We start from the raw sequence: 13,766 nt of genomic DNA, 5'->3' as shown, positions 1-13,766 counted from the left end.
TCAACAGCCCATGCTGTTCAAAGCACATCCTACTGTTTACATTTTTAGTATTCAGAGATTTTAAATGTTTCTTAGGATTTAAATAACACTTTTATAAATTAGTTTAGTTAAAATACACTCTAAAACTGAATAAATTCCTTCACTTTCTATTTGTGGTGCCAGAGCTCAGTCTGACCTCCAGTTTGTCCCCAACTTCCACATTGCACGGTGTAGTCAGAGGGAAACCCCCCCACGGAAGGAGCGTCTGCTTCAGGACTCCATCTGGTTCATCGCCCAGCAGGCTGCCCAATCAGTCGTTTGATTTGATGTTTTTCCCCTCTGTCCAACAGCACCACCAAGTGTCCAGGCTCACAACAGCCAAAATAAAGGGAGTGTGTGTGAAACAAACAGTAAAAGCTATACCCCTCACTCCAAATAAATCCAAAACACACCTACCAAAAGCTGAGAGGCAATTCTCACACCGACAAACCAATTCTGTTCCCGTTCTCCTGTTCTGGAAATGGGGTAAAGTCATCGCCCACCTTGAGTCTGTTTGTACCAGCAGCCTAATGGAGTCAGGGAAACCACAATAAAGCCACTCAAATAGATTGCTACTTCCTGGCCTATTTCAATCTTGTGATTTACATATTTTTCAATGCATTTTTTATTTTGTCCATCCTGCCATTCCACTTCAGACTTGTGCTTCTTAACAGCGAAAATTAAGTTTCAATACAAAAGCCCAGAATTAGGTTTCCCCAAATCCCTACTGCCATCCAAAACAAGAGCTCCTTCTTAACCGTATTCAACAATTCAAAAGGCCTGGTACAATCATGTGATAGTATGTTTGATATTTCATTGATTGTATACAGGGCACAAGCTCAAAATGACCATAACAATCCTTTTCACACAGCATCAGGTCAGGTTCTTTAACTCAGAAAAAGAAGCCTTGCAATAAATCTAACTGTATTAAAATAGACAAGGAAAGAACTAAACAAAAGCTGATGAGATAAAGCATTATTCCACTGAATAGTTTGATAGAGAAGCATAAAGAAGTATTGAAGTAGTTAACTGAAAAACATTGACAGAGTAAATGAGCTGATTAAATTGGAATGGAACATACAGCACAGTAACAGGCCCATAGTATCTGTGTCAACCATGATGGCAAATTAAACTAATCTCACCATACTCCTCTATCCCCTGTTCACATGCCTGTCTAAATGCATTCTAAACAAAGCTGATGTATCCACCATGTTCCAGGCACCTGCCACTGGGTTTATTTAAAAAAAACCTGTCTCTTGCATCTCCTTTAAACTTTTCCCCTCTCACCTTAAAGCTAAGCTTTTCACTTTTTAGCAAGTTTTCCAGCAGGCCTTTAAACAACTGCAGATGTGGTGAAGTGTCTGCATCTTAAGTGCACATTTCTTACCCTAATTTAGTTGTTTTTAGTTATGTATTGAAATGTACTACTAGCATAAAAAAACAAATTTCATGACAAGTCCTAGTGGTAATAAATCTAATTCTGCTTCTTACATTTACATTTCAGTATCAGAGTCAGTCAGGTTTAATATCACCAGCATACATCATGAAATTTGTGGCAGCAGCACAATGCGATATAAATATAGAAAAAACTGAATTACAGTAATTATATGCATCTTAAATAGTTAAGTTAAATAAATAGTGCAAAAACAGAAATTTTTAAAAAGTACTGAGGAAGTGTCCAATGTCTATTTAGAAATCGAATAGCTGAGGGGGAGGAAGCTGTTCCTGAATCGCTCAGTGTGTGCCTTCTTCCTGATGGTAATAACGAGAAGAGGGCATGCCCTGGGTGGTGGAGGTCCTTGATGATGGATGCCGCCTTCCTGAGGCAGCGCTCTTGAAACGTCAACTGTACTCCTTTCCATAGATGCCTGGCCTGCCTAGTTCCTCCAGCATTTTGTGTGTGTTGCACTGCTCCATGAAGATATCTTGGATACTACTAAGGCTAATACCATGGTGGAGATGAATAATTTTACAACTTTCTGCGACTTCCTTTGATCCTGTGCAGTAGCCACCTCCCTACTCCCACAGCAGACAGTGATGCAGTCAGTCAGAAACAGTACATCTGTAGAGATTTTTTTAAATTCCTTTATTTTGATTCCTTTACTGTATTAACTGCTTAATTTGAAACTATGTCCCAGATTTACTTTTCCCATGACTCTTACCCTATCCTTTAGCACCTCTGATGGTTTCTCCTTTCGCCACCTTCTTACTAGATTAACAAGCCCAAAGTTTGCTTGACATTCATCACCAAGATTGCAACAGGAACTGTGAGAAGAATTGGAATTCAAACAGTTATCATTTAGAGTAAATAAAACTGACAAAATGAACTTAAAGAATGATGAGCAGTTAAACTTTAATTAAAGACCAGGCACCTTATCAATATAAATATTCCTATTTGTACTCCCATTTGGATAAGCAAGGGATCATGTTTTTTGATTTCTCAAGTGCCTTCAACACCACACAATCCTCATTGTTGGGGGAAAGGCTCCGTTCAATGCAGGTTGGCACTCCCATCGTATCCTGGACAATGGACAACCTGACTGGCAGACCACAGTTTGTGCAGCTTCAGAGCTGTGTGTCAGACATGGCTATAAGCAGCACTGGGGCCTCACAGGGGACTGTATTGGCTCCCTTCCCGTTTACTCTGTATACCTTGGACTTTAGATACAACACAGTCATGTCATCTACAGAAATTCTCTGCAGCAATTGTTGGGTGCTTTAAGGGAGGCGAGGAGAATGAATACAGGGCCCTGGTGGAGGACCTTGTTGAACGGTGCAAGCTGAATCACCTGCAGCTCAACATCAGTAAGACAAGGGAGACAGAGATGGATTTTAGGAGTCAGCCTGTAGCCGGGAAGTGATGACCCCCCCCCCCCCATCCCCATTAGTCTGTTTGAGGTAACTCACTTTTTATTCTTTCTTACTTCTCTTTTAATATTGGTATATTTGTATGTAACCTTCAGGTTCTGCTGGCTGAATAAGTCCTGGGAAGACATTCTCTGGCCCTGCCAGATGGGTGAGATCCAGAAGCAAGTCCACCCCGAAACCCTCTGTTTGTGTGGACGCTGCGTGATTCGTTACCCTGTTACAAATCAGTACCACGAAACAATAGACAGTACACCGTATACAATTGAATGATTTAGCTCTATAATTCTTAATTTGACTACAGGGTTAGTGAAGAAAAAGCAAAGAAAGAAAAGGGTCCACTTTAAAGTGCACAAGTTGAAGCTCCTGGTTTCCCCTTCGCCGATCCTCCTCCAGTCCTCCCGCCCTTCGTCGGGTCATGGCCCCATTGCAGCGTCTTCTCTCTTCATCTACCACCGACCAAAAGACCCAGATCACCCTGGTGTCAGGTACACAGCATGAAAACACCCTCCCATCACTGGACAGCTCACCCGTTATCTCTGACCATGACCCAAACACTGCTTCTACAGAAAGACTGTCACATTAGCAGTGAAACCTTTCCCACAGTGTTACATGTATATCTGTGCACTTGCAATGCTACTGTGACAATGTAATTTCCTTTGATAAATGAAGTATCTATCTATCTATTCCCAACATTACTCTCTTCCCCTCTTCCCTCAGAGAACAATAAACCCTCTCCCCAGATGCAGACAGTTATGCACCAGGTATCCGATCAAATGATGAAAGATACTGGATTCATCTTAATCAGCATTAAAAGTAAATTCTTTGGAAGTGTTATTAAAAGATTTAGCTCACTTTGCATGATCAGGACTGCTCCAGACATCATATGTCTAATAGTTATCAGCAAAACACAAAGTAAATGTGCAATAGGACCTCAGTTTTAAGGGGGCAGCCTCTCGAACCACTAACTCTACAGCATGGTCAATATATAAACAAGAGGAATTCTGCAGATGCTGGAAATTCAAGCAACACATATCAAAGTTGCTGGTGAATGCAGCAGGCCAGGCAGCATCTCGAGGAAGAGGTACAGTCAACGTTTTGGGCCGAGACCCTTCGTCAGGACTAACTGAAAGAAGAGCTAGTAAGAGATTTGAAAGTGGGAGGGGGAGATCCAAAATGACAGGAGAAGACAGGAGGGGGAGGGATGGAGCCAAGAGCTGGACAGGTGATTGGCAAAAGGGATATGAGAGGATCATGGTACAGGAGGCTTCGGGAGAAAGAAAAGGGGGAGGGGGGGAAACCCAGAGGACGGGCAAGGGGTATAGTGAGAGGGTCAGAGGGAGAAAAAGGAGAGAGAGAGAGAGAGAAAGAGTATGTGTATATAAATAAATAACAGATGGGGTACGAGGGGGAGGTGGGGCATTAGCGGAAGTTAGAGAAGTCAATGTTCATGCCATCAGGTTGGAGGCTACCCAGATGGAATGTAAGGTGTTGTTCCTCCAATCTGAGTGTGGCTTCATCTTGACAGTACAGGAGGCTGTGGATAGACATGTCAGAATGGGAATGGGATGTGGAATTAAAATGTGTGGCCACTGGGAGATCCTGCTTTCTCTGGCGGACAGAGCCTAGGAGTTCAGCCAAACAGCATGGTCAATAGTTTGATCACTCAAAAGGTTAGTTGCTGGCATCCACTAGCAACAAGGAAATCAGTTAATAATAAAAAAAACCTAAAGATTGAAAGCAAAGTTGGAAATTGAACGAAAATCAGAAAATGCTGACATTTTGATAATGGAAGGTCACTAGCATTGTCTCCATACATAAACTGCTAACTTAACAGCATTAGGATATTATCAATGTGGATTTTAGCAGGATAAACCAATACGATTATTAGATCAAGCTGCTCAATAGTTAACTTTATTCTGCCAATGTCAGCTGCAAATATTTTCTTTTAAATGAAGTTAATAAGAATGACATAATTCCAACATACTTTAATAGGACTTTCCTCTGAATCAAAATAACTTGGAATCGCAAAAAATATCCTTCAAACATACCGCTCTACAAATATGTCAAATTACTCAAATATAATTTTAAAGAACTGGATTGTTGTTCAGATTTGTCTGCAAGGTGCTGGAGCACATATTACATGAAGCATGAAGAGTTGCAGGAGTTTCTTCTCAGATCCAAGACTAACTGTACTAAAGATCATTATGGTCATCAACTTTTAATCTCACAGGACTCTTCCAGGCATTCATACAAGCCTTCTAGGATGATCAGACACAATAACTCTATGAAGGAGGTTGGTGTCACAAAACCTTGCTGCAAACTTGATAGGGGGAAAAAAAAGGAAAGCCAGAAATGAAAGTATATTGCAGCTTTACTTCCAGAAACCTGTAACAATTTATGCTAACAAGCATTCAAAGATTTCTTCATCATACATACACTGAATCACAATAGCCAAGAACAGAATGATCGAATTGCTACTTGAGAGACGGATAATCAGAGCATCATAACAATCCTGGTATTTTAGCATTGAGTTTTCATATGACCAAGTTATTTGCATTTGCTGATTATTTATGAGTATAAAAAATTACTCCGAACATGAAAAGTTAAGCTGGGTAGTTGTGACCAACCTCATTTCTGTTGAAAGACCAGAAGATACCAGAAAATGAAAGAAAGGTGACACGTGGGACATGCTGTTACTGCTTCACACAAGAAAAATCCAAAACAACACTAAATAATAGATCTTCTACAATATTTCTTTTGACAAATCCAAAGCTAAAGCAATGATTAAAACACTACAGCAGGCAACCCATACTACAAGCACACACCTTCTCATTCACATCCTTTTGCTGACAACTAAACAGCAAATGGCACCTTTCCTACTCTCTGCAAACCATTGTTGCTGTTACATTTTAGTGATATTCTATTATCACTGGAAATATTGACAGGCAAATTCCAGTAGGGAAGTATAACAATGCCCATTTCCATCTTCACAATTAAGAATCCATGTTTTCGATGGTAAGTCACTTAGATGTACAAATTGTGCAGGAAAGCAGCTCCGTAAATATTTCAATCTATCAGGCACTGATTAACTCATTACAAGTGCTTATATATTCAATGCAGCATGTATTCCAAATTATGGAGTTTAAACCGTGCTTGTTTCTGTGCGAGATTTTAAAACTTTCAGAATGCAAGGAGGGCATTACTGATCTCTATCAAAGATATTTTTAATAAATATATTTGATATTTTTTTCACATTCTACGCAATGTTATAGATGACACGAAGAACGGTGGAGGTGTGCAGTGTAGAAAGCTGTCATAGATTGCAACAGGACGTTGACAAGATACAGAGACCAGTGGAGAGAGCTCATGGCAGGTAGAGCTCAATACAGAAAAGTATGAAGTGATATACTTTGGAAGGTTGAACCACATGGCAGGATACAAAGTGAAAGGCAGGATTCTTAGCAGTATGGAGGAATAGAAGGATCTTAAGGTTCAAGTCTACAGAATTCTCAAAGCTGTTGTGCAAGTTGATAGGGTGATTAAGACCATAAGGCATACGAGCAGAATTAGGCCAATTTGCCCATAGAGTCTGCTCCACTGTTCCATCATGGGTGATTTATAATCCCTCTTAACCCCATTCTCCCGAAGGCACATGGTCTGCTGGCCTTCATTAGTCAGGGGATTGAGTTTAAGAGTTGCGAGGTAATGTTGCAGCTCTATAAAACACAGGTTAGACCACACTTGTGGAGTATTGTGTTCGGATTTGGTTGCCTCATCACAGGAAGAATGTGGAAGCTTCAGAAAAGAGCAACACACACAAAATGCTGGAGAAACTCAGCAAACCAGGCAGCATCTATGAAAAAGAGTATGGTCGACATTTTGGGCCAAGATGACCCGATAAAATTAAGGAAGGCCTTGATGGGCTACAGAGTCTGAGTTAGAACAGAGGTGCTTAGGACCCTCTTTATAGACAGAGGGTGGTGAACCTGTGGAACTCACTTTCACAATAGGATGTGGAGGACAAGTCACCGAGTATATTTAAAGCAGGTGGTGATAGGTTCTTAATTAGTAAAGGTGTCAAAAGTTACTGGGAGAAGGCAGAAAAATGGAGTTGAAAGAGTTAATAAATGAACCATGATGGAACGGCAGAGAGGCTTTGGCCTAGTTCTGTTCCTATGCCCTACGGTCTTCTCAGAAAGGAAATGTCAAATAATAAAGGGCACAGTTTAAGATGAAATGGGGGAGGTTTCAGAGATCTGCAAGGCAAGTAGTCCTTTTTTAACCGGTGACTGGAACATGCTGCTAAGGAAGGTGGTGGAAGCAGATACAATAGCAATGTTTAGGAGGCATTTCAACAGGTACATTAACAGCAGGGAATTTAGGGACATGTACTACACGCAGAGAGAAGGGGTACGTTTAGATTGGCATGATGTTTGACGCAGACATAGACTAAATACAGTACAGGGTTTGTTAGTGGGCTGTTCTCTTCCACCAGCATTTCTGAGTCACTGACTTTAATGATACAAAGAAACATTAAGAGGTAATGAAAATGAAGATTTAAAATTTAAAGGCAACATTGTTACATTTGTTAGTGAATACACCAGTTTACAATGTTCGAGACCTAGCCATTAAGTACATAAAATCGAAGGGAATATCATAGTTACACAGACAACAATCCATGTTCCACCCTAAATGCTTTTTAATTGTTGTAGTTGTACCCCTCACCACTGTTTCGTCTGGCAGTTCCTTATACAGGTGTCCCCGCTTTTCGAACGTTCACTTTACGAAACCTCACTGTTACGAAAGACCTACATTAGTTCCCCGTTTTCACTAACAGAAGGTGTTTTCACTGTTACGAAAAAAAATCAGCACGCGATAAAAGGCAGTGCGTGCCCCGAGCAGCCGCTCTCCCCCGGATTCGGAACGGCATTTTCACCGGCATTGCTTAAACACGTGCCTGTGAGCAGCCGTTAACAAGATGAGTTCTAAGATGTCAGAAAAGTCTGAAAGAGCTCATAAGGGTGTTACACTTAGCGTAAAACTAGACATAATTAAGCGTTTCGATCGTGGTGAATGAAGTAAGGACAACGTGAGTTTGGCTTGTGGAAGCTGACGAATACAATGTTGAAGAGGTTTTGGCATCCCATGACCAAGAACTGATAGATGAAGAGCTGATGCAATTGGAAGTGGAAAGGATAACAATCGAAACCGAATTCATTAGCGAAATGAATGTGAAGCAACCGCGTGAGATTTTCGCTGCAATGGTAAAGTACGACTTTAATTTTGAAAGGGTATGTCGGTTTAGGGGATATTTGCAGGATGGTTTGAGTGCTTACAAAGAACTGTATAATAGAAAAATGCGCGAGGCTCAGCAGTTAAGCAAGCCTTCCACATCAGCCACAGCAGACGACGAACCTCAACCTTCGACATCAAGGCGAGCAGTCAGAGGAGAAGATGAGCTGCCTGCCCTAATGGAAACAGATGACACCTCAGTGTCCCACCACCCCGACCCCCAGGCTGTGGACAGATACCGATTCACGAAGAATGCAGCAGTAGCCGGGAGGCGCACAGCACATCTTAAAGAAAAAAGCCGAACTAAAGATGCTAATTAATTAGGTGCCACCCAACACGTAATTGTCGGCCCAGATGAGAGGCGATGCAATCGGCAATTGCCTCTGATCTGGGCTGACAATTATGTATTGGGTGGCACCTAATTAATTAGATCTTTATTTCGGCTTTTTTCTTAAAGATGTGTTGTGTGCCTCCCGGCTACTGCTGTACCCCTGCATGCTTCATGGATCGGCATTGGGTCGCTGCCCGGAGGGTGGGGGCCACTGCACCACCCCAACCTGCGACGACTCAGCCTAACAAACTATCATCAGTATGCTCGGCGCTGTCTTCCCAATTCCGGTAAGTGATACTACACTGTACATACATTATTTCTACTTTATATAGGCTGTGTATTTTTATATGTTATTTGGTATGATTTGGCAGCTTCATAGTTTAAAGGTTACTGGAGAGAGCGTTTTTTGCCAACGGCGCTTGCGTGAGATTTTTGCTACGGAGAACAGTGCCGGCAATGATTGTGGAAAAGTATTTCTACTTTATGTAGGCTGTGTATTTATCATATCATTCCTGCTTTTACTATATGTTACTGTTATTTTAGGTTTTATGTGTTATTTGGCATGATTTGGTAGGTCATTTTTGGGTCTGCGAACGCTCACAAAATTTTCCCATATAAATAAATGGTAATTGCTTCTTTGCTTTACGACATTTTGGCTTACGAACCTTTTCATAGGAACGCTCTACCTTCGGATGGCGGGGGAAACCTGTACCTTATGCGCTCTGGTCCTGATTACATCCTCATGAATCTTTTCTGCCCCCTTTGCAACCTAATGACATCATTCCTATAGCTGAGCAACCAGTACTGCACACAATACTCCAACCGTGGCCTCACCAACAACCTGTACATTTGTAATATGGTGAGCCAACTCCTATACCCAATGCATGCCTTCCTTCACCACCCTGTCAACCTGTGTCTCCCGTTTCAGAGAATGTACAATTGTTGCTGATGGACCAACTGAATGAATGAAGTAGATGCAGAATGGCAGCAAACAAGTGAGTCTCTTAAATTAATTCAATAAGATCACGGCTAATCTGCCACATAAGCCCATTTTGTCTTACTACCTCTGGTTAACAAAACTATCAAAAAATCTAAAGTTAATTAACTGCCATTTGTTCGAGGAATTTCCCACCTTTTAACATATTGGGTTTTCCCCAATGAAATTGCCGAATGAACCTTAAAACACTAGAGCCAGACACATGACCCCTATTCCTTAACCAGCAGAAACTGCAAGGGATTGTAAATCTAGTCAGCTCCATCTTGGGCACTGGCCTACAAAGTACCCAGGGCATCTTCAAGGAGTGGTGTCTCAGAAAAGCAGTGTCCATTATTAGGGACCTCCAGCACCCAGGGTATGCCCTTTTCTCACTGGTACCATCAGGAAGGAGGTACAGAAGCCCGAAGGCAAACACTCAGCAATTCAGGAACAGCTTCTTCCCCTCTGCCATCCGATTTCTAAATTGACATTGAACCTGTGAACACTACCTCACTTTTTAAAATATATATAATTTCTGTTTTTACATAATTTTTAATCTATTCAATATAGGTGTGCTGTAACTGATATACTTACTTATTATTATTTTTCTTCTTCTATATTATGTATTGCATTGAACTGCTGCTGCTAAGTTAACAAATTTCACAACACATGCCGGTGATAATAAACCTGATTCTGATTCTGACAGAGGAGGATCATGTTTTCCCCACTATTATGCAAATTTCAAAGAAATCACCCATAACCTTGTGAATTCCAGGTTTATTGAACACAGCTCCGTCTTCAAGACCATAATTCAAACAGATTCACCTCCAAGCTCAGCATTTCCCTTTGCAACTGGATCTGACTTCCTCACCATCAGACATAATCAGTAAGGAAAGGCAGCAACACCTCTACCGTTATAATCTGCAACACTGGTGCCCACAAGCCCACTGCTCTATTCTCTGTATCCTCACAACTGTGTGGCCAGATTCTACTCTGACTTCAGTTACACGTTGCAGATGACAGGCGGGTAACAACCAGGTGGGTACAGGAAGGAGATGGAGAGCCTAGTGGTATGGTATGAAGATAACAACCTTCCCTCAATGTCAACAGAAGAGCTCGTCAGTGACTACCGGAAGCACATCAGGGCTTGAGGTGGAGATGGTTGAGAGCTTCAAGTCTTAAAGAAAGCATCACCAACAGTCCGTTCCGGTCGAACCACACAGACACAATAACCTAGAAAGTAAACTAGTGTATATTTAGTCAGAAGACTAAGGATATTTGACATGTTCCTCTTGGCCCTCAGCAATTTTATAGATGTACCATGGAAGGCATCCTATCCAGATGCATCACAGCTTGGTATCGCAACCACTCTGCTCAAAACAGCAAGAAATTGTAGAGAATTTTGGACTCAGCCCTGCCCATCACCAAAACTAGACTCAATCCCTTCCCTCCATACACTGTCGACATTTCCAACTCCCGTAGGAAAGCAGCCAACATAATCATCCACACTCCACCCCTTCAATATGGCAGAAGATAGAATGCTTAAAACCATTCATTACTAGGCTCAAAGACAGCGTCTATCCTGCTGATACAGATCTGTCCATTGTGAACTGACCTCCCAACCTTCCTGCCGTGGGCTTCGCACATTAACTCCCTGCACTGCACTTTCTCTGTAACTAACACTTAGTTTTGTGTTTTGTTATTTTTTTTCCCCCTTACAACAACCTGATGTACAAACTTTGTACTTAGGTTTTGAGAATATCTCTATGGATCTCATTACTATATGTGACAATAATAAACCAACTCATTGCTACTAATTTCGGAAGATATTTAGTTCCTTAAATTTCAGTTCCCCATCGTTAGAGAGTGCAGGATGCTAACAACTTAGACGGGTACCTGGTACTTGAAGACAGCGACTTGCAGCAGCTTTAGGAGAAGCGGTTCGCCTATGTTACGGCTGGGTGCATCACTAACAAAATGCAGATGGAGCACCTCTTTATCCTTGAGTACCGCGTGTTTTATCATGGACTTAATTGCAACCGTAAATTTTTCCTGGAGAGCGTAGTTTTTATCCACTTTGGTGAACATCATCAGGGCGTGCAGGTATACCGTCCCGTCGGACAGCCCGTTAACTGCGGCGACACTTTGCAGGGATTCTGCCGCCTTCTTCTCACTCAGATTCGCCACCAGTTGAGCATCGCTCTGGGCACTCTTCCCTGCCTGGCTCTCTTTCATTCTCCTGGTTGCGCTGGAGAAATTTTCATGGTTGGACCCAAAGTAGTAAAAAGCAAACACGGCCAAGGCAGCTATAAGTAACAGGATAAACTGGTAAGAGCGTACTGAGGTGAACTTCGCTTTACTTTGCACTATCTTCCGCCACATCCCCATCGCTGGAGACACCCTGGTGGGGAAGCAGGAGGGATGGGCGGGAGGGGGCCAACTCGTCTACTTCCAACCTCTCTCCATGGACAGTGCCATGCGGATAGAGAAAGGCGGAGGAACCTGCCAAATGGCGTCAGGGTTTCCTCCCATTCCAGCCAATCAAAGTCGCGGGAGCTGTGATGTAAATTCATTGTGAATTGTACCAACCAATGCAAAGGGAGCGCCTGGTTCCGGAAACTGGCCAAAGGTGATGAGACTTGTGTGAGAGGGCAGCGACGGAGAGTCCGGGGTAGCTGGTGTATAACACTGGCGGTTTCAGCCTGGGAACTGCGGAGCTAAAGCTCAGGACTGGAACTTGAAACTGCAATAACAATCGCTTCCACTTTGTAAGGCAGCAGCGGTCTCTCAGGGATATTAACGAAGATTTGACGCAAATCCGAAAGCGACCATTAGATGCACAGAGGCAGGTTCTGAGGAGCAGCTTGGGGGGCGGGGAAGACATGGCTGGATTTGAAAGAGAAAATTCAAGAGTTTATTAGAGCTGTACCTCGGGTTCTCAAGATGTAAATCTTCCACCATGCCTCTCCGTGGAAGGAACCCGCACTGCAATTCGGGGAGCAAGTCTTCACTACTGATAGATAGGAGGCGGTGAGGATCTTAGGGGTGACTCTGTTTCAGACTGTATGGAAACAAGCCCTTCTTAAGCTATTACCATTTGTCTCCTTTCTTGAAAACAGACATAACCACAGCACCCAGGGCGCCCTTTGCAGGTAGTAGCACTGCTTCTTAGCCTCAGCACCCTCGGTTCCATCCTGACCCCCACTGCTGTCTCTCTGGAGTTCACATGTTCTCCTGTAATTGTGGATGCTTAGCAAGACCCCTGCTTTCCTCCCATACCTCAAATATATTGGACTGGATGATAATTGACTAATGTTGCTTATCCCAAGTTTAGGTGCATTGCAGGGGAAATCAGTAAATACAGGGGAACAGATTGAAGGGAAATTATAGGGAGGGGAATGGGATTGATGGGCTTGCTTTGGGAGCTGGTATAGATTCTCTGGGTTAAATGATTCCTATGTCCTGAGAAATACAAGTTTGAATAACATTGGGGGATAGATTTGCAGATGCTTTAGTGATTAAATCCCATAGATTGTTCTCTTTATGGGTGGTTGAGAGAGTATTTGACACAGAACTATTGTGTCTGGATGAAGGGTCTTACCCCCAAACATCTACTGTCCATTTCCCTTTACAGCTACTGTGTCTCCAGCAGTCTGCTTTTTGCTTCAGATTGCAACATCTGTGTGTTGTGTCAGCATTGCATACTCAGCTTAGGTTTGGTAGAACCAAAGATGCGTAACATGACTAAATATTAAGCTTGATTAACTGGAAAGTTCAAGTTTCTACCTATCAACATAAAGGGAAGAGCAATATGTGACTTTCCACAGAGGGGCAGGCAAGATTCCAAATCTAGATACACTGGTTTGTAACATTTTAAAATGTAAGGAAATAATAAATACAAATATTTGTCTGTTACACAATTGCAAAAAGAAAATTTCTAAACATTTTGTTTCCAAAACTTTTCCTCACCCCACCTTCATTGAATATGTCCAAGACCAACACAAAAGTCTTGCACCTTCTTCAAGCCTTAAACACAGTAACCAGTCCAACTCATTTAGAGGGCAAGGAAATATTGGGGGAGAAAATCTGGTGAAACCCAATGGCTTTATGTGGATTCCATGTAATCCTGGGCCTTATTTTGTTACAGTCCACACCTGGCATGTTTGGAATCTAACTTTTTGAATATTAACTTCTCCTAATGACGAGAAATTTACAAAGAATTCATCATCATCATCATCAGGTGCAGTGCCCAGTTTGAGTTTTGACTGCTATGGCCCACAC

At 42.2% G+C, this 13,766-nt stretch overlaps 1 protein-coding gene across 1 annotated transcript in view; it reads right to left on the bottom strand.

The window, feature by feature from the left end:
• The window catches only part of xxylt1 (xyloside xylosyltransferase 1), a 175,292-nt gene extending 163,317 nt beyond the window's left edge, over positions 1-11,975 (bottom strand). Inside the window, exon 1 of the mRNA XM_063044860.1 lies at positions 11,382-11,975. Coding sequence (XP_062900930.1) covers positions 11,382-11,873 — 492 coding nt within the window. The 5' untranslated portion in view covers positions 11,874-11,975. The remainder of the gene's footprint in view (positions 1-11,381) is intronic.
• Between the last annotated feature and the right edge of the window lie 1,791 nt (positions 11,976-13,766).

This window comes from Mobula hypostoma, chromosome 4 (genome assembly GCF_963921235.1).
Source record: "Mobula hypostoma chromosome 4, sMobHyp1.1, whole genome shotgun sequence".
Lineage (NCBI taxonomy): Eukaryota > Metazoa > Chordata > Chondrichthyes > Myliobatiformes > Myliobatidae > Mobula > Mobula hypostoma.
The sequence above is the reverse complement of the archived record's forward strand: the minus strand, read 5'-3'. Positions and strand labels throughout refer to the sequence as shown.